This window comes from Schistocerca americana, chromosome 3 (assembly GCF_021461395.2).
Source record: "Schistocerca americana isolate TAMUIC-IGC-003095 chromosome 3, iqSchAmer2.1, whole genome shotgun sequence".
Lineage (NCBI taxonomy): Eukaryota > Metazoa > Arthropoda > Insecta > Orthoptera > Acrididae > Schistocerca > Schistocerca americana.
In genome coordinates this window covers 329,245,326-329,268,049 of record NC_060121.1, presented here as the reverse complement: position 1 = coordinate 329,268,049, position 22,724 = coordinate 329,245,326, and the positions used below count along the sequence as shown (strand labels likewise).

At 39.6% G+C, this 22,724-nt stretch overlaps 1 protein-coding gene across 6 annotated transcripts in view; it reads left to right on the top strand.

Moving 5' to 3' along the window:
- The window catches only part of LOC124605280 (DNA ligase 3), a 640,740-nt gene that overhangs the window by 481,984 nt on the left and 136,032 nt on the right, over window positions 1-22,724 (top strand). For 3 of the 6 annotated variants that reach the window (XM_047136854.1, XM_047136855.1, XM_047136856.1), the window contains one exon: window positions 9,579-10,453. The exons of 2 other annotated variants lie outside the window; for them this stretch is intronic. In XM_047136854.1, coding sequence (XP_046992810.1) covers window positions 9,579-10,232 — 654 coding nt within the window. In that variant the 3' untranslated portion in view covers window positions 10,233-10,453. Of the gene's footprint in view, window positions 1-9,578; window positions 10,454-22,724 lie in introns of those variants that run through there. One more of the 6 variants, XM_047136857.1, reaches the window with a different exon arrangement.

The following is a 22,724-nucleotide window of genomic DNA, read 5'->3' as shown; positions in this document are numbered from 1 at the left end:
GTATAAGACGAACATTAACAAAAGCAAAATGAGGATAATGGAATGTAGTCGAATTAAGTCGGGTGATGCTGAGGGAATTAGATTAGGAAATGAGGCACTTAAAGTAGTAAAGGAGTTTGCTATTTGGGGAGCAAAATAACTGATGATGGTCGAAGTAGAGAGGATATAAAATGTAGACTGGCAATGGCAAGGAAAGAGTTTCTGAAGAAGAAAAATTTGTTAACATTGAGTATAGATTTAAATGTCAGGAAGTCGTTTCTGAAAGTATTTGTATGGAGTGTAGCCATGTATGGAAGTGAAACGTGGACGATAAATACTTTAGACAAGAAAAGAATAGAAGCTTTCAAAATGTGGTGCTACAGAAGAATGCTGAAGATTAGATGGGTAGATCACATAACTAATGAGGAGGTATTGAATAGAATTGGGGAGAAGAGGAGCTCGTGGCACAATTTGACAAGAAGAAGGGACCGGTTGGTAGGACATGTTCTGAGATATCGAGGGATCACCAATTTAGTATTGGACGGCAGCGTGGAGGGTAAAAATCATAGAGGGAGACAAAGAGATGAATACACTAAGCAGATTCAGAAGGATGTAGGCTGCAGTAGGTACTGGGAGATAAAGAAGCTTGCACAGGATAGAGTAGCATGGAGAGCTGCATCAAACCAGTCTCAGGACTGAGGACCACAACAACAACAGCATGGTTGGATGATATGATCAGTTATTATGAAATAACAACTGAGGTGATCATCATCATCATCATCATCATGATGTTATTATTATTATTATTATTATTATTATTACCACCCAGTGTCCAGTCCCTGGCTGGGTCTGTATGGAGCATAAACCTCTCTATCCTTTCCTATTTTTCTGCTCTGTACCAATCTCCTCCTCACATTCTTTCACTCCAAAGATCCACCTGTTTTCCATCTTCTTCTAGTTCTCTTTCTCACCATCTCATACCTCACTCTATCCATTCTAATGAGTCCTGTCCGACATTTTTGAAATCTCATCTCAAAGGCCTATATGCTGCTCACCTGTTTGTTCTTCTTTGCCCACATTTCTGATAGAGATACGAGTATGAAGTATAATGTGCTTGGTATAATATTTGCTTACTTTTTGGTGATACAATCTTGTTCTTTGCCAAGATTCTTACACTCTGCAGGAATCCATAGGCTTGCCTTCCCCTTTCTATAATCTCATCATCACTTTTTCTTCTATCTTTTATTAAACTCTTCAGGTATTTGAAACTGTCCACTTTCTCTAACACTTGCCATCTAATACTTAAATCCATTGCTATTCCCATCTGTTTCCTCATTGTGTCCATCACTTCACACTTATTTGCATTAAATTTCAATCCATATTGCCCCACCACTTCCACCATACATTTACACTTTCTTGTACCTCTGCTTCTCCGTATCCCCCTACCATTAAATCATCTCCAAACATCAGTGATTTTATATTTTTATTTTCTATTCATGCTTCCACTTAATCCATTATCTCATCCATAATGGTCATGAAAAGTAGTGGAGGTTGTGCACTCCCTAGCTCATTTTTCTGTTCAAACCATTCTGTCTTCTCTCCTCCAACGTTTCTACAACTCACACTGCCTTGGTATAGTTCCTTTATTCTTTCCAATCAGCCTTCCACTTCTCCAGATCTCACTTCAGATTTGTAAGATATTTTTACAACCTTTCTTAGACAAACCACATTAGTTCACAAAAGATATGCAGAGGTCTGATTTGATGTGACAATTGTGTTGTGTAGACATCGACCAGTTCTTCTAAGAAATTCATCAATGGGGTAGGCGAAGTTGGCAATCAATACATTTATTACTGAATAATGGACACCTTTCTGGACCAACACAAGTGACTTTTAAATTGTTATGTAGGTTATTCTTATTTTTAATACTAATTTTATGGAGTGAGTTGCTGGTTTGAAAGAGATACTTCATTGATGACAAATTTCATTTAGGAATAAACATTTTGGCAGGCAGTAATTGGTATTCAGTTCCTTGAACAGATCTCTGCACGATCTTTAATTCACACCACAAATAATTCATATTACACACTTTTATACATAAAAAACTGTAGCTGAACTAGGTATGTTACACCAAAATATTATCCCATATTATAAAGTGAAAGCAAGCAAAATATGCTCATTTTTGTAAAAACTATCATTATGTATCATGTGCATTGCCAATAAAGATATGTTTAGGTGTTTCAGGAGTTCTGTGGAAAGGTCCACAAAACTATATTTGTCATAAAGTTGTAACCCCCAAGAATTCAGCACTTTCAACCTGTACTATTTGTTTGTCATTATATGTTGGGTAGCAATCTCTTACAAATTCTGAGTTGCATGTAGCTTGTCCTTTTGAAATTAAGTGGCAAAGCTTAGTTAGAAACCTTTTATTAATTTCCATTACAATGTCATTAATATATCTTTCTGAAATGGAACTTCATTTGCTATTTATTTCCATCTTTGTATATATATATATATATATATATATATATATATATATATATATATATATATATATATATATATATAAAAATCACACCTTGTAATGTTAGTGATGAATGATTGTGAATATAGGCTTACACAAGAAAATATAAGAGCCCTATGATAACTTGTAGGACAGTACATGCAAATAGTTAATAGTTGGATGATGACTGATAATTTAATATGGGCCTGTTGCCTGCTGAACCACCTTGCTTCCTTGTAGGCAGATGAATTTGTACAGTTTTGCAGAAGTTCCTTTGGTGCCATATAATATTCTAAAATAATGAACAAGGTATTGTGATTTACACTGTCAAAGGTCTCTGACAGATCACGGAATATAATAGCCTTTAATTTACAGAGTAATGAATTAGGTCCATTCTCATTGTAGGTCTAAATAGCCTTTTCTCAATAATGGAGCCCCTCAGAAATTCAAATAGTGACTTTGAAATTATATTATTTGAAACTGTTTGTATATTAGCATTTCTAAAATTTTCGAGAATGCTGGCAAAATTGAAATTAAAGGAAGTTTAATGGTATTTCCTTATCTTCTTTTTGATGGGCCTGTTAGCGAAGATAGGTGGCTGCCACAAGGATGACCTGGGTTTGATTCCTGATACTGTTTGAATTTTTGATTGGTAGGATGACTTGTGCAGGGTGAACGCAGCATTGTGAGGACAATTGAGGAGTTACTTGATGGAGCAGTAGTGACTCCATGGTCCAGAAAGTCTGCCAAACAGCCAGGAGAGTGATTTGCTGGCCATATGCCCCTCTATACCACATATGCATGATACCACAAGATGGAGGATGACAAAATGGCCTGTAAGCATCCCTTGGGCCCTCATGGCCTAGGTGAGGAGTTCAGTCTTCCTTGGTCTAGTGGTAAAGCACATGCCTGGAAACAGAGGTTGTGGCATTGAATCCTGGTCGGACCATGGACTTCACCTCTCAATGATTCGGAGAGCCATCAGGAACAATACTAGGTTCAGATACCACATTAAACTGTAGGTTCCTTTCACTGATTGGACAATTAGAGTACATTTGGTACAGGAAAGTTGCCAAAGTGGTGTCCAGTTGGCTCAAGACACTCCGGTAGATTAGTATTTCTTGATTTCTGAAAAGCATATGACTCTGCAGCACATCCACACTTATTATCAAAAGTAGAATTATATGGGGTACCAAGAGAAATTTGTGATTGGAATGAGGATTTTTTTGAAGGAGGGTGGAGAGTCAAAAAGTGTAGAAGTAACTTAGTGCGTGCCCCAGGGAAGTATGTTGGGAACTTGCTATTCATGATGTATATTAAGGACCTGTCAGACAATGTTAATAGTAACCTCAAACTTTACACAAATGATGTAGTCATCAGTAACAAAATACTGTTAGGAAGAAGCTGCACCAATATTCAGTCACAATTTTATAAGATTTCGAAGTGATGCATAGAATGATGCCACAGGATAGTGGATGAATGGAAATGAGTGATGTACCATGCTATACCATGGGGCAATCAGATGGAGGGTGAGTGGGCAAATGCCTGTAGTAAGTTACCTACCATCATGTGTAGTTACAACAGTGAAGTATGGGAGCATTTTTTGTGGTTAGGGTGTGGTCCCATTATTGTGCTTAAGAAAACACTAAAACCAGAAGCATATGAACGTATTTTACAGCACTGCATACTGTGTACAGTATAGGAAGAGTTTGGAGACTGGTTGTTTTTATCAGCATGACAAGGGACCCTGACACAAAGCAGCATCTGTGAGGCAGTGGTTTGCGAAAAATAACATTGCTCGATAGGGGGAAGGGCATCATCATTCGTAAATTTTTAATTTATCTGTTTCAGATTGATTTCAGCTGCTGAGTACCAGTCTTCAGTGCATTATATCCAAGTTATGACGACTTGGATATAATGTACTGAAGATAGCTACACTGTAGCTGGAATCTATCTGCAATAAACAGATTGAAAATTTGTAACTGATGATGCCCTTACTTTTATTGTAGATGTAATTAATACAGTCATGGAATATGCTGTTCCTGATAGAAACATTTCTGAAATTGACTGATCTGTCCAGGGTCTAAACTTGAACCCAATGGAATGCCTTTTGTATGGGCTAGAACAGCATCTTCACTCTAGATCCTGTGTCCAACATTGTTACTTCGTCTGTTTTTGGCTTGTGAGGAAGAATGAGCTGCCATTCCTCAACACAGTCATTCAGATACCTCATTGAAAGTGTCCCCAGAAGAGCTCAAGGAATCGTAAAGGCATAGATTGGACACATCCCATATTACGGTTCACTATGAGGTGTCTGGGTGCTTTTGATCAAATATTGTATTGCCTAAGGTGGGTGAGTGGTGGAATATCAATGTGAGAGGATAATGGGGAGGATATTTCTCATTTTAGGACATGATGTGAGGTAGTTGAAGTCCTGGTGGAGAACATGATGCCATTACTCCAGTCATGGGTGGTACTGAGTCATGAGAGGGGTGCTCCTATGTGGCTGGACAGTAGGTATATGGAGGATGGTAAGTGATGGAGTGACAGGGGGAGGAGGGGGGGGGAGGTAATTTTAATCTGCAAATGCCTCAGTGAGACCCTTGGGATATTTTGTTTGTTACTACAGGTGTGACAGCTATGGATGGCTGGGCTGTATGGAAGGGTCTTCTTATCGTAGAATGGGATGGCAGCTGTCAAAGTGGACATATTATTGGTGGTCAGTAGGCCTGAAGTGAATGGAGGTACTGAGCTAGTCATCCTTCAAGGAAGGTAGCTGGTTGGGCTGAAGAGGACCAGATGAAGAGAATTGTGAAATTGTTGAGATTCTGCAGGAATGTGGACAGGGCACCCTCACCCTCTGCCCAGGCTATGGAGATGTCATTGATAATTCTGAAATAAGTGAGAGGTTTGAGATTCTGGGAGCCTATAAAGGATTCTTCTAGATGTCCAAAGGACATGGGATGGTGCCATGTGGACACCCATTACTGTTGCAAGACTTTAATGGTAAGTTATGTCTTGAAAGGAGAAGTAATTGTGGATGAGGATATAGAGCCTCATGGTGACCAGGATGGAGTGGAGGTTGTAGGATTGGAGTCAGTTGGGCATTGGGAAAGGTAGCATTCAATAATGACAAGGTCATAGGCATTTGGCTGGTTACTGTATAGGGAAGGTGGCATCAGCAGTTATAAGCAGGGCATTGTGTGGTAAACAATCAGTAACGGTGGAGAGTTAGTGGAGGAAATGGTTTGTGTCTTTTGTATGGGAGAGTAAGCTATATGTAATAATCTGACAGTAATGATATACAAGGTCTGAGAGTTTCACACGCAACTGTCTCCAAATGTACAACCTCCTTCCTGGTTGATACGAGCAACTGTGTCCTCACTCACAATTACTTTTCCTTTTCAGCACATCACCTGCAGACAAATCTGTTGACAACAGCATGGCATCAACCAATGCTGATTTATTCATATGCCATCTAGAGGAATCCTTCCTAGCCACCCAGAATCCCAAACCACTCATCTGGTTCAGATTCACTCATAACATCTTCATGATCTGGGCTGAAGTTGAGGACACCCTATCCACATTGCTTCAGAACCTCAAGTACTTCTTTCTTATTCGCTTTACGTTGTCCTCCTCGGCTCAACAAGCCACCTTCCTCAGAGCCAACCTCTACCTAAAGGATGGCTCCATCAGTACCTCTGTCCATATGAAGCCCACTAGCTACCAACAGTATTTCCACTTGGACAGTCGCCACCAACTCCATGTCGAGAAGCCCTTTGAATACATCCTGGCCACCTGTGGTCATCACATCTTTAGCAGTGAGCAGTCCCTCTCTGTATATGCCAAGGATCTCACAGACCAAAATTACCCTTCCCACGTTGGCCAGAAACAGATCTCCCAGTCACCTACCATTTCTCACATACTCTCTGACAGGTCACAAGGGAGCATCCACTCCCACCCCCCACCCCCCACCCCCTCTTGTGACCCATGACTGGAGCAACTGAGTCACCTTCTGTACCAGTGATTTGACTACCTCTTGTCATCCCCTGAGATGAGAAATATCCTCTCCACCATCCTCCCTATCCCTCCCACAGTAGTATTCCACCACTTGCCTGCCATGTGAAATAAAATATCCTTACCTGTCCCTATTCCTCCCCAGCTCCCAGCCCGTTGCCCCATGCCTCATATTCCTGCAATAGACCTAGATGCAAGATCTATCACATACATCCTTCCACTGCCCATATACTCCAGTCCCTTCACAGGCATCTCCTACATCACCAAAGGCAGGGTCACGTGTGAAATCAGCCATGTTATCTACCAACATAATTGCAACCACTGTATGGCTATCTATATGGGCATGCCGTCTGTCCACATGAATGGCCACTAAAAACTGTGACCAAAAAACAACTGGACCAAAGAGTTGCTGAACATGATGCCTAACATGATGTACTCGTCTGTTTTAATGACTGCTTCACAAGATGTACTCAACTTTTTAACAACAGCTTCACAGCATGTGCCATTTGCATTCTTCCCACCAACACCAATTTTCTGAGTTGCACAGGTGGGAACACTCTCTGCAACATATCCTTCATTTCTGCAACCCTTTGCTAGTTCCTGGCCTCCAACTGGTTCTACCCCCTTCCCTGCCTTAACTTCTGCCAAACACATGCCTTCTGTCTGCCAGTGTACCTACATGGCCCTTACCCTTCTCTACTTTTCTCCTCTCCCATTTGCTTCCACTTCTCACCCTCCCCTCCCCCTAATCCCCTCCAACTCCTTCGCTTCATCAGCACTGCTCTTGGTACTGCACCTAGCAGCCCACTGTCCTGTCCCAGCCATGTCCCTGAATGCTCTCGGGCAGGACTAGCATTTTGCTGCTCACCCATATCCTGCTATCCCTTTCTCTTCCTGCTCCATTTACCCCATGCCTCATCTGTACTATCATGACCCACCAGAGTCAAGAGTGTTTCAAATATGTCATTACAGTACAATAACCCTCATGGAATTAGCTGTAAATAGTGTATTGCGGTTCAGAGGAGTAATACTTTCAGTGATTACAATACTATAAGAAAAACTTACCACTGAGTTGGGTGACGCAGTAGTTAGTACACTGGAGTTGCATTTGGGAGGACAACAGTTCAAACCTGTGTCCAGCCGTCCAGATTTAGGTTTTCCATGATTTCCCTAAATTGCTCCAGGCAAATTCTGGGATGGTTTCTATGAAAAGGCATGACCAATTTCGTTCTTGTGCTCCGTCCCTAATGGCCTCGATGTTGATGGGATGTTAAACCCACCTTATTTCTTGCCTTTGAAAATCTTACCTTTGTTAAAACTGACTTTAGCTCAAAAGGAGAGAAAATAAAGTACCGGCGAAACTCTTGCCTGATGATACACAAGGTAGTGTGTAACGATTCATGTTGAATGTTGCTTAAGTTTCTTCTGGCTGGTCGATTGATGAATGAATGCAAAATTTTTATGCTTAACAAAATTTATTCATGTTAATTGACATCTGAACTGCACACTTGTCATGTAGACTTCACTGATCTCTTTGACTTCCAAAAGTAACTTCAAAACTGATCTGTCGCAGCATTGCTTTATAAAGAGTTTTAACAATATCTTCCAAAATAAGGCATTATTATTTTTTTACAATTTTGATTTTACAAAACTTAAAGAAACTGACGTTACAGCCAAATAAGGTATAAAATACAATATTGAATGACAGTCTTTTATAGTAATATCTTTAGTTTTCCATAAGAAAATCATTCTGAACTTTAATTACAACAATGTCTCTCACATTATCTTAGTTATGTAATTAATTACAGTTTCGGTTTGGTTACTAATATTCAGTGGCAGTACAGAGCTTGTGCTTTACCCGATTACATACATAAAATGCACAAATAAGGCCACAAATTCTGGAAATAGGAAAACTGTGAGATGTATACAATTGGAGAGTTAATTAGAAATGTAATTACAAAGAATATTAATTACAGAGGAAGACATAAAAATAAATAACAAATGAAAATACATCGCTTGGTAATAACTTTTAATCCGTTTCTAAAATAGTGAGGTCTTCTGTTACTGGATTTTTAGATTACCATTTTGTTCATTAGAAGCAAATTATTTTTCATGCTAACAGCTCTGCAGTATCTATTTATTTATTTCTAAGGACTTATTACTTCAATTTCTTGATTAGTTACTTAATTTAGTATATGTACATAATTTTATCAATGACAACAATCCCACGATAATTATGACAACACACACCCTTCCAGAACATTCCACATGCCTTTGCAATGTATATCAGGGTTTTATTATCAAATAGGACAGAATGATACATATAAAGACACACATACAAGGCCTTCGGAAGCACTGAATTGTCAGATATCTACCTTGATGCATATAAAACAAAAGGTGGTATCAGACATTTCATATGAATTTTGGAGAAGGCTGTATCATTATAATTGGACAGGTGAGGAAATTAAATCCGAAAGCAAACTGAAAAGTTACTTCTGTCAAAATCCTTCTATTGAACTGTAGAATTCTTATTTAGAAATTCTGAGCTCGTCTAGTGGAAAGTAATAAATATTTTTAAGGGCATAAGAAAGCGTGTGCAAACAGTCTATGTTTGGCCATATTTAAATGTAGATAAATGTAATAGGTTGTAATTTTGGTGTATTACGGAAATGAAATGCGCAGCTAGCTAACTAACTAACTCTGAAAACATCTGAAAATTAGAGAAACTTTAAATTTGAATATCTGTCTGCCCTGTACCAGTTGTTCATTTGTTGGTGGCTGCCTAAAGTATTATTTCAGTAAACCTGTTTCTATTTCTCTCTCTTATCATTTGCGCTGAGTGACATCTATTTAAGGGAGATCAAATTTTATGCAGATAAATTAGGGAACCTTCCATTATTTAAAAGGCCAATTTCTTTCATTATCTTTTTCAAACATTATTTGTCCTTATGGGCTGCAGTTACTTTGCTTAATGTGTCGTTGATAATAAGTCTCTGTAGATATACACAATCTGTAGTTATTTCAGTCCTACAGAGAGCTTTTAAATGTCTCCTAAAAGAAACATACAATTTATTCACAGGAAAATAAGGCCCATGGTTCAGAGAAATTTAACAAATGTGATACTGATACAACTATGCCAGAAATTATGCTGTGGAAGTCTTCTTCATTGCAACCTCCTCATGATCTCTGGGCTTTTGCTACATTTCTGTCATGGGAACTGAATGGTATTGATGATAGAGTACTTCTTGCTCAGGCTAAGAGAAGTATAGTAGATACTGTCACAAGGTTTCGAGTTGAGCAAGAAATTCTGTGCAAAGCCCAAACATCTAGAAATCATGAAACTGAGGAAAGTAATATAAAAGAAGATGAGAAACTTGTAGAGGACACTGTGAGTGCAGAAATGGAAACAAAGATGGAAATTCATTCTCCACAAACTCCAGAGGATAAAGAAACAAAATCTAATGAAGAAAGTGAAGAAAGGAAGGACAAAATGGATGATGTTCAGTCAGATAATGAGGAGGAGGAAGAGGAGGAGGATGAGGAGAAGGAGGAGGAGGAGGCAGAGGAGGAGAAGAAGAAGAAAGCAGATTGGGAAAAGGACAGTGATTGGGAGAGTTGTTGTGATGAAGACAAGAAAGGCCTGGCTGATCAAAGTCGCACAAGCAATAATGTGGAACTTGCAGATCCTAACAGTGATGAAAGTTTGCAGAAAGATGAAAAGAGTGTGTGTTGAATGAGAGGACTGTTGATGTGTTACTTTACACAGCTGCACAGGATCAGTATGTGGCCAGAAGGAGAGGTAGCATTTGGAATGCTAGTAGCCAATGCACATTTTAAATATGTTTCATATTTTCAGGCAATGTTTTCTGTCTACAGAATTGTTGAGAAATGGAGTAGAAGGAATGATGCATTTATGGAATGGAAATGCTCTGATTACAACAATTTAAGATATTTTCATGTAGTTTAATTACATGCAAAACAATTGATTTATTTCACCAGAGCTGGCGTTTTTTAAATAATGATTTTGACACCACTTTCAAAATAATCATTATTGCATGCTTAATGGTGACTGCTTCATCTACCATTCCATTATTTTACTTTTTCATTGTTGTATTGCAGAAAAATGCTTTGACATCACCTGAAGTGACTGTGTGCACTTCAGTGTGCACAGTGTCTGTCTTATAAGAATCTTTCTTACACATGTCTCAAAACCAACAACGAAATTTTTGTTTCTTTTCTTTTCTATTTTCTTTTTCCTTTTTCTTTTGATTTCTGAATGTAACTAGAGCAATATTTCAAAAGAAGTAATTCAGTATTTTTGTTTATATACCTTTATTTTATGTTCTTATAAATGAGAAAAGAATGTGTTTATTCCTTTAATGATTGTGATATGCTTGATGATATTCTGTATCTTTAACAGACACATTAGGTTTTGTGTAATCAAATTTATGATTTATTGGTAAAAAATTCTATAATGAGTGCATATCTTAATATGTAATAAGTCAAAAGGTGTTCTTATGTGCAGAGCAACTTTGTTCACCAAGATAGATCTGACAATTTCTGCTTAGCTATGGAATACCTGTTGATAATCAGGTGTTATTATTAGCTATCTCTGTGTGTAGTGTATGACAGTTGCTGCATGGAATGCAGATTTTAATATAATGGCTGTCATTTCCAAAATGGAAGAAAATTGTGTTCTCTGCTTATTATACTGCTGTGTAATACTTTTCTTAATGCTTCATATTGTGTTAAGAGTGCCTAGAGGAATAATATTTCCTCATATGCCTTTTGATATTTGTCTTTTTTTTTGTGAAATGTTAAATTGACCTGAGGCATAAAAAATAATTATTCCAATTGCTGCATTAAAAATAGATCTGAAGATGACCATCTCCTGACACTGCATTTTCATTATAATCAAAACATCTAAAACAATGTTTCACATAATTAGATGGGAGCATAAGGGTGAGGGGGAATTGTTTTGTGTAACTCAACTGAAAGTGATTAGACTATTTATGAGACACTTGCAATTGCTGCTGTTGGTAATTGTAGTATTACAATTTTTAAATTAAATAAGATTGATAAAGGTTAGCATATTTATTGTCATCTTGATAAAGAAGTTGTTAATCCAGTTAAACGAAAATTCTTTCTTTTTCCCATTTACTATGATTTCTCTTTTGAAGACATTAAAACCTAGATGGTTCCACCTCAGGTTTGCTGTTGTTTACTTCATGTGCATCAGGCTAGAGGATTCTTTTTCTCTCTCAGATGTGTGAACTCTAAAAAACTCAAATTGTTAGCTATACCTGTTGCTATTTTTATTCTTTTGTGATGTCAGTGGTACTGTTTATACACAGCATAATTAATTCATTTAGAATTTTAGCATAGTGCCAAAATTTAGAGTGATTATGATTTCTCTGATATTTGTTTATAATTGTATTTAGTGTAAATTTGTTTAATTTACTCAAAACTGATATTCTCACTATGGAACTCCCTTGAAAGAATATAAGTCAGAAATTTAAAGATTAACAGGTATGGCAAAGAGTTGACACAACTGTTTTGCTGTTTTCGGTTTGTTGGTCACTTATTAGTTACTGTTTGCTACTATTATAAGAAAATGAAGGATAAACTATGAGCCATTTTTGTACCTGATTATTGATGTTCTTGAAATGTTGCTGCTCAAAATAATTTATCTATTGATTATTTGTGAGAAAGGAGAAATATTTAATTTGGTTATTAAGTTGTACAAAATATATTTATTTCTTCATTCTCCAAATTTACATCAATGTTGACACAGTTTCACAAATTCTTATGCAAATTTCTTGTAAATTTGTAATCTGAAAAAAATAAAAAATAAAATAGTGAGTGAATTTGGGATCTACCTGTAATGTTTCATAATATTTTTAGATCATCTGAAGCAAAGAAACTGAGTGACAAGTCACACAACAGTCATTATAGACAAGCGAATTACTGTTAGAAGTTGAGTATATTTCAATATTTCACCCAGAAAAAAGAATAACAGTTAGGCAACTTTTAATACCTTTTACAGAAATAGGCAGGGATTTATTTCTGAAGGTATTGCATGTGGAGAGAATAAAATTCAATGAAATATGAGAGATGAGAAAGCCTAAGCAGAATAAATTAAAATGTAGGAAAATATTCTGTTCAATATCCTGCATACTCTACATTCATATTCTACCATGCATGGCAGAGGAACTTATCACTGTGCCCCTTATGAAGGCCCTTCCCATTTCATTCATGTATGGAGCATTGCTTAAATGCTTCCATCTGCACTGTAATTAATCTAACTTTGCATCCACATCACAAGTGTGATACATACACTGATGGAAAAAAAATCGCAACACCAAGGAGGAGTAGTGGGACATAAGCAAAGTTGGTAGGTGTGTTTCTACATCTGAAAGATAATGATCACACCAATTGCATAAGAGTGGTGCTACTAGCAGCATTATGAGGATGGATATCAAGTTTGCTTTAAATACACATTGTAACGGTTGAGACTGAATGTGGTGGGTTGATGTTAGTCAAGAATGGCTTTAGGGTGAGAAAGACACCATTATCACCACCTCACTGAGTTTGAATGAGGTCGGTTAACAGGACTATGAGAATATGGACGTTCCTTCTGAAATATTGCAGGAAGACTAGGAAGAAATGTATCCTCTGTACATAATTCCTGGCAGAGGTGATCATGAGAATGTATGGCCACAAGAAGACTGAGCCCCAGACAGCCACGTGGCACTATCGAGAGGGAATAGCGTCGTGTTCAGTGTATGCCTCTGCTGTATTGTACTGCATCTGCAGCAGCAATTTGCACAACAGTTGGCACCACAGTGACACATTGCACTGTTACAAACTGGTTACTTCAAGGACAGGTCTGAGGCACATGCCCTCTATCGTGCATTCCATCGACCCCAAGTTGCCGCCATTTGCAACTTTTGTGTTGTCAAGTGAGAGCTCATTGGAGGGCGAGGGGGAGGGTCTGTTGTGTTTTTTTGATGAAACCTGGTTCTGCCTTGGTGCCAGTGATGGCTGTGTGTTGGTCAGGACGAGGACAATTGAGGGCCTCCTGCATGTTAGACACACTGGACCTACATATGGAGTTATGGTCTGGAGTGCAATTTTGTATGACAGCAGGAGCTCTCTCATGGTTATCCTATGCACCCTGATTGCAAATTTGTATGACAGTCTGGTGATTTGACCTGTTGTGCTGTCATTCATTAACAGCATTGCAGGGGATGTTTCCCAACAGGATAACACACCCCACGTGCTCTACAGTGTGTTGACATTTTGTTCTGGCCTTCTTGATAACCAGACATGTCTTCAGTCAAGCAGATGTAGGACTTCATTAGATGACAACTCCAGCTTGTTTTACAACCAGCATTAACTGTACCTGTACTGAGCAATCAAGTGCAACAGGCATGGAACTCCATCCCACAAACTGACATCTAGCATCTGTACAGCACAATCCATGCATGTTTGAATGTTTGCATTCAAGGTTCTGGCAGTTAGAACAGTTACCAATGTACCAGCATTTCACATTTGCAATAGCTTATCTTTTGCTTACATTAACCTGTGCTTATGTAATGTTAATCACTTAAATGTATTACATAGACAAGTGTATTCCTAAATTTTTATTACTGTACATTAATTATTTTTGGTGTTGCTAATTTTTTACGCCATTGTATATTCCTAGAATCCTCACTTAATATTGAATTTTTAAACTTTGAGATTACACTTTTGCTGCATTGTTGGCATCTGTCTTAAAGAGTCTTAAAGTTCAGGGTTCTCAGTATCACTGTGACCCCTCTCTTATGGGCCCAACAAATGTGTGACTACATGTGCTGCCTTTTTTTATTGCACATATTGTGTCATGCAAGTATTTAGTAACCAATGTTGTTTATTTCCACTATGTAGTTCCACTGCACATCAGAGTGTGCACTGATTTGAAACTTGGCAGATGAAAATGGTCAGATCGAAACTCAAACCTGGAACTTCCACCATTCCACAATAGCTAGTCTTGCAAGGTACGCAGGAGATTTCTGTGAAGTTTAGAAGGTAGGAGAAGATGTACTGGTGGAATTAAATGTGTGAGTAGTGCTTGGGTAACTGAGTCACTAGAGCACTTACAGCAAAAAGCTAAGGGCTCAGGCTCAAGCACTGCTCTAGCACATAATTTCAGTCTGCCAGTAAGTGTGAATCTCCCTTTGAATTCTACCTATCAATAAATCAGCAACTGGTGCCTGCTTTACCAACAGTTCATTTCCCTGCAATACCATGGTATTTCTGTGAGCTGGTAGATTCCAGTTGTGACTCATTGATATCGTAGTCTTGTCTCAGGATACTATGTTTTTTGTAAAGATCACAAATGTACATTTCTGAACATTTAAAGTGAGTTGCCAGTCTGCGCACCACTTTGAAATATTATCACAATTTGACTAAATATTTGTGCAGCTTTTGAAACAGTGCTTTGTTACAAGTAACTGCACTATGGATACTTCAATGTTTTGTTTCTCATGATACCTGTTCAAAGATACTGCTGTGTCATAGGCCAAATCAGTTAGCAGCTTCCATCATGTGATAATGTGTGCTGCACTGTCTCTGTTTGAAATTACTCTTTGAGTTGTGTTGACAAAAATGAACTATGTACACAAGCCTCATTTTCATGTTCATGATATATAACCTTCTTGTGAACATGTATACTTTTACCTCCATTATAAATGTGGCTGTGAGTATGATACACTTTTGAGAAAAAGGATACCCTTTTGAGAAAAAGCTTCCTGATATAAGAAGAAAAGACAAACTATAGCCATGAGAGTGATGTATATTTCTACAGCATCTGTCAGAGATGAACATGTTCAGTTCTACAGTTCCAAAGTTAGATACATCTTGTGATTTCCAAGACCATGAATCTGTTCAGTGCAATCAAATTTTTGTGTGCTGGTGTGCCTAATCGAATTTTTTTGTCCCCTTCAGTTTTATTTCAAAATGTATTTCTTTTGGCAGTTCTATCTAATGCACACATCACAAAGAACTATCGAACAGCCTCACAAGTAACAAAAAGAAACACACAAATAATATACTTTTATCAGCCAAATGCAGTTAGCATCCATGTAACTCATTCACAACAGAATGGAACAACATGTTTTGCTTTCTTATGTGACCTAATCATTTGTGAAACTCCAGCTACGTGGTGACACTTACATTACTGCATTCTATAGTGCACTTTGGTAAGTTATTTGTGAATGTAGCATGCCTTTACTACAGTGGATGGGATTGCCAGTGACAAAACAAAAAAAAAGTATCCCTTAGATATCAAAACATTAATATTAAACATCGATAAGTGGCACATCAAAGGATACTACATAGATTCAGAGGCAAGGGTTAGTGTGTGAAGCTTCAGCCACTCCGTTCATTGCTTTTCCTTATAAGTAGTGGAATGTAAAAAGCAGAGGGGGAGCTTGTTGCATTGTAGAAATGGTTGTTGGACTCCAATATTAAATGGATAGAAATATTGCCTGTAATATTCGATGTTCTTTAAATAAAAGCACGCGCTCCCCAAGGAGTGAGTTTGACAGATTTTGTGAAGTTTTTTAAGCTGATGTTCCTTACCAACTTTGTATGGAACTTTCCTTTGTTCATGGCTATTGAAGTTTTTATGTAATTTATTTATTTATGTATGCTACAGATGGAATAATATGACTAGAATATGGACACCGGAGGAAATGTGCATTCTAATAGGCTAACATGGGAATTTTACACGTGCCCATTTTCTTAAACAAACTGTGTGGTTGGGGACCCAAATACAGCCAACTGAGCAAAGTGGCGCAGTGACTAGCACATTGGACTCACATTCAGGAGACAATTGTTCAAACCTACATAATAGGCTGAATCATTCTTCATGTTTTCCCCCAACTCTGAGGACTCTGAAATGTTTTAATTGTGTGTGCTTAATCTGTGCATGCAACTTTCTATAATATTTCTTATAAAATATTTGATATTGCATATATGAAATGTAACGAACAGCAATTAATGTGTATAGAGATATTTAGAATGCCCTTCTCACATGACAGAAAAATTGAAATGTAATATTATGCAGCTATGAAATGTAGGGTTGAAACTTGTGTGGTAGTTTGGAAATATTAATGTATGAATTGACACAGGAAGCATGATCAGTTGTATGAATTTTTTAACTCGGTACCAATGTCTTCAAATAAGGGTGTTCTGCAGTAACAACCTGTGACTATTTGTTAGTTTTTATCCAGTAAAGTGGTGTTTGCTTTTTAATCATATGTAGGTACTTAAAGAAATGTGGCATTTTTATTCTACAGAGGGGGGGGGGGGGGGGAAGTAGAGTTTCATGTCAATTAAAACGAATTTTTGTTACTAGTTTCATTTGTTGCTTACTGAGTTGTGCTCAAAACTGCATTCTTTGGAGGTTATGTTACTTGTCCAGGTTCCCTCACAATGATCAATCCAGTATAAAAATATCTTAATTGTTACTCATCCTAACGTACCTATATAAGAAATGGTGTTAAGTACTGTTCAGTCTGTGTACATATGTTTGTGATAAGGAGATATAAATACATCACATTAAAAAGTTTTATAGCACGTCGCATGTGATGCGGTCATTCTCTCTCGTGCAGTTGGATTTCCTGTCTACGTCTACATCACCATTAGTTGCTTCATGACATGGGAGGATGGGTGTTACTCATATAGCGGAGTCTTCTAGAAGCCCGTAGAGCTGCACTACTTGAAAGCCATCCTCCCAAACCTCCGCTATATGAAAATAAAGGGCATTTCAGGGTACAGCCTCAGTTAAGGCTACTATGTGAAAAACTTCACTCATTATCAACTGCTCTAGGAAAGTTAACTGTCTATATGCAAATGCATTTGGCAATACGTGTAACGATATTCCTCTCAACAGTGAGTAGTTCGCCTTCCGTAATGTTCGCACATGCATTGACAATGCACTGACGCATGTTATTTGCGTTTTGTACGCGTCGCGCTGTACGCGTGGCACCGCGTGGCCCTGTACTGTTGTCGCTGCGCGTGACCTTGATTCGGACTTAGAAATTTTCAGCGTGCCTTATATTTACTTGACCCGTGTTGCTCGAAAACTCACGCTGAAAATTTCTAAGTCCGAATCAAGGTCACGCGCAGTAAGAAACGTACAGCGCCAGAGAATAACGAAACACGATCAAGCGCAGCAACTCGCGTAATGCGAGTAATGATCGTTACCGGGCCACATACCTCACAAAATAAGCGTCAAACGAAGAAACTACAAAGAATGAAACTTGTCTAGCTTGAAGGGGGAAACCAGATGGCGCTATAGTTGGCCCGCTAGATGGCGCTGCCATAGGTCAAACGGATATCTACTTCGTTTTTTAAAATAGGAACCCCCATTTTTTATTACATATTCGTCTAGTACATAAAGAAATATGAATGTTTTAGTTGAACCACTTTTTTCGCTTTGTGATAGATGGCGCTGTAATAGTCACAAACATATGGCTCACAATTTTAGATGAAGAGATGGTAACAGGTAGGTTTTTAAATTAAAATACAGAAAGTAGGTATGTCTGAACATTTTATTTCGGTTGTTCCAATGTGATACATGTACCTTTGTGAACTTAACATCTCTGAGAACGCATGCTGTTACAGCATGATTACCTGTAAATACCACATCAATGCAATAAATGCTCAAAATGATGTACATCAACCTCAATGCATTTGGCAACACGTGTAACGACATTCCTCTCAACAGTGAGCAGTTCGCCTTCCGTAATGTTCGCACATGCATTGACAGTGCACTGACGCATGTTGTCAGGCATTGTCGGTGGATCGTGATAGCAAATATCCTTCAACTTTCCCCACAGAAAGAAATCCGGGGACGTCAGATCCAGTGAACGTGCGAGCCATGGTATGGTGCTTCGACGACCAATCCACCTGTCATGAAGTATGCTATTCAATACCGCTTCAACCGCACGCGAGCTATGTGCTGGACATCCATCATGTTGAAAGTACATTGCCATTCTGTCATGCAGTGAAACATCTTGTAGTAACATTGGTAGAACATTACGTAGGAAATCAGCATTCCTTGCACCATTTAGATTGCCATCGATAAAATGGGAGCCAATTATCCTTCCTCCCATAATGCCACACCATACATTAACTCGCCAAGGTCGCTGATCTTCCAATTGTCGCAGCCATCGTGGATTTTCCGTTGCCTAATAGTGTTTATTATGCCGGTTTATGTTGCCACTGTTGGTGAATGACGCTTCATCGCTAAATAGAATGCGTGCAAAAAATTTGTCGTTGTCCCATAATTTCTCTTGTGCCCAGTGGCAGAACTGTACACGACGTTCAAAGTCGTCGCCATGCAATTCCTGATGCATAGAAATGTGGTACAGGTGCAATCGATGATGTAGCATTCTCAACACCGACGTTTTTGAGATTCCCGATTCTAGCGCAATTTGTCTGCTACTGATGTGCGGATTAGCCGCGACAGCAGCTAAAACACCTACTTGGGCATAATCATTTGTTGCAGGTCGTTGTTGACGTTTCACATGTGGCTGAAAACTTCCTGTTTCATTAAATAACGCAACTATCCAACGAACGGTCCGGACACTTGGATGATGTCGTCCAGGATACTGAGCAGCACACACAGCACATGCCCGTTGGGCATCTTGATCACAATAGCCATCCATTTACATTTACATTTATACTCCGCAAGCCACCCAACGGTGTGTGGCTGAAGGCACTTTATATGCCACTGTCATAACCTCCCTTTTCTGTTCCAGTCGCGTATGGTTCGCGGGAAGAACGACTGCCGGAAAGCCTCCGTGCTCGCTCGAATCTCTCTTATTTTACATTCGTGATCTCCTCGGGAGGTATAAGTAGGGGGAAGCAATATATTCGATACCTCATCCAGAAACCCACCCTCTCGAAAACTGGCGAGCAAGCTACACCGCGATGCAGAGCGCCTCTCTTGCAGAGTCTGCCACTTGAGTTTGCTAAACATCTCCGTAACGCTATCACGGTTACCAAATAACCCTGTGACGAAACGCGCCGCTCTTCTTTGGATCTTCTCTATCTCCTCCGTCAATCCGATCTGGTACGGATCTCACACTGATGAGCAATAAATGGCTCTCAGCACTATGGGACTTAACATCTGTGGTCATCAGTCCCCTAGAATTTAGAACTACTTAAACCTAACTAACCTAAGGACATCACACACATCCATGCCAGAGGCAGGATTCGAACCTGCGACTGTAGCAGTCGCGCGGTTCCGGACTGAAGCGCCTAGAACCGCTCGGCCACCGCGGCCGGCGATGAGCAATACTCAAGTATAGGTCGAACGAGTGTTTTGTAAGCCACCTCCTTTGTTGATGGACTACATTTTCTAAGGACTCTCCCAATGAACCTGGTACCCGCCTTACCAACAATTAATTTTATATGATCATTCCACTTCAAATCGTTCCGCACGCATACTCCCAAATATTTTACAGAAGTAACTGCTACCAGTGTTTGTTCCGCTATCATACAATAAAGGATCCTTCTTTCTATGTATTCGCAATACATTACATTTATCTATGTTAAGGGGCAGTTGCCACTCCCTGCACCAGATGCCTATCCGCTGCAGATCTTCCTGCATTTCGCTACAATTTTCTAATGCTGCAACTTCTCTGTATACTACTGCATCATCCGCGAAAAGCCGCATGGATCTTCCGACACTATCTACTAGGTCATTTATATATATTGTGAAAAGCAATGGTCCCATAACACTCCCCTGTGGCACGCCAGAGGTTACCTTAACGTCTGTAGACGTCTCTCCATTGATAACAACATGCTGTGTTCTGCTTGCTAAAAACTCTTCAATCCAGCCACACAGCTGGTCTGATATTCCGTAGGCTCTTACTTTATCAGGCGACAGTGCGGAACTGTATCGAACGCCTTCCGGAAGTCAAGGAAAATAGCATCTACCTGGGAGCCTGTATCTAATATTTTCTGGGTCTCATGAACAAATAAAGCGAGTTGGGTCTCACACGATCGCTGTTTCCAGAATCCATGTTGGTTCCTACAGAGTAGATTCTGGGTTTCCAGAAACGACATGATACGCGAGCAAAAAACATGTTCTAAAATTCTACAACAGATCGACGTCAGAGATATAGGTCTATAGTTTTGCGCATCTGCTCGAGGACCCTTCTTGAAGACTAGGACTACCTGTGCTCTTTTCCAATCATTTGGAACCTTCCGTTCCTCTAGAGACTTGCGGTACACGGCTGTTAGAAGGGGGGCAAGTTCTTTCGCGTACTCTGTAGAATCGAATTGGTATCCCGTCAGGTACAGTGGACTTTCCTCTGTTGAGTGATTCCAGTTGCTTTTCTATTCCTTGGACACTTATTTCGATGTCAGCCATTTTTTTCGTTTGTGCGAGGATTTAGAGAAGGAACTGTAGTGCGGTCTTCCTCTGTGAAACAGCTTTGGAAAAAGGTGTTTAGTATTTCAGCTTTACGCGTGTCATCCTCTGTTTCAATGCCATCATCATCCCGGAGTGTCTGGATATGCTGTTTCGAGCCACTTACTCATTTAACGTAAGACCAGAACTTCCTAGGATTTTCTGCCAAGTCGGTATATAGAATTTTACTTTCGAATTCACTGAACGCTTCACGCATAGCCCTCCCTACGCTAACTTTGACATCGTTTAGCTTCTGTTTGACTGAGAGGTTTTGGCTGCGTTTAAACTTGGAGTGAAGCTGTCTTTGCTTTCGCAATAGTTTCCTAACTTTGTTGTTGAACCACGGTGGGTTTTTCCCATCCTTCACAGTTTTACTCGGCACGTACCTGTCTAAAACGCATTTTACGATTGCCTTGAACTGTTTCCATAAACACTCAACATTGTCATTGTCGGAACAGAAATTTTCGTTTTGATCTGTTAGGTAGTCTGAAATCTGCCTTCTATTACTCTTGCTAAACAGATAAACCTTCCTCCCTTTTTTTATATTCCTATTAACTTCCATATTCAGGGATGCTGCAACGTCCTTATGATCACTGATTCCCTGTTCTGCACTTACAGAGATGAAAAGTTCGTGTCTGTTTGTTATCAGTAGGTCCAAGATGTTATCTCCACGAGTTGGTTCTCTGTTTAATTGCTCGAGGTAATTTTCGGATAGTGCACTCAGTATAATGTCACTCCCTACCACCTGTCCTAAACATCTGAGTGTCCCAGTCTATATCTGGTAAATTGAAATCTCCACCTAAGACTATAACATGCTGAGAAAATTTATGTGAAATGTATCCCAAATTTTCTCTCAGTTGTTCTGCCACTAATGCTGCTGAGTCGGGAGGTAGGTAAAAGGAGCCAACTATTAACCTAGCTCGGTTGTTGAGTGTAACCTCCACCCATAATAATTCACAGGAACTATCCACTTCTACTTCACTACAGGATAAACTACTACTAACAGCAACAAACACGCCACCACCGGTTGCATGCAATCTATCCTTTCTAAACACCGTCTGTGCCTTTGTAAAAATTTCGGCAGAATTTATCTCCGGTTTCAGCCAGCTTTCTGTACCTATAACGATTTCAGCTTCGGTGCTTTCTATCAGAGCTTGAAGTTCCGGTACTTTACCAATGCAGCTTCGACAGTTTACAATTACAATACCGATTGCTGCTTGGTCCCCGCATGTCCTGACTTTGCCCCGCACCCTTTGAGGCTGTTGCACTTTCTGTACTTTCCCAAGGCCATCTAACCTAAAAAACCGCCCAGTCTACGCCACGCAACCCCTGCTACCCGTGTAGCCGCTTGCTGCGTGTAGTGGACTCCTAACCTATCCAGCGGAACCCGAAACCCCACCACCCTATGGCGCAAGTCGAGGAATCTGCAGTCCACACGGTCGCAGAACCGTCTCAGCCTCTGATTCAGACCCTCCACTCGGTTCTGTACCAAAGGTCCGCAGTCAGTCCTGTCGACGATGCTGCAGATGGTGAGCTCTGCTTTCATCCCGCTAGCGAGACTGGCAGTCTTCACCAAATCAGATAGCCGCCGGAAGCCAGAGAGGATTTCCTCCGATCCATAGCGACACACATCATTGGTGCCGACATGAGCGACCACCTGCAGATGGGTGCACCCTGTACCCTTCATGGCATCCGGAAGGACCCTTTCCACATCTGGAATGACTCCCCCCGGTATGCAAACGGAGTGCACATTGG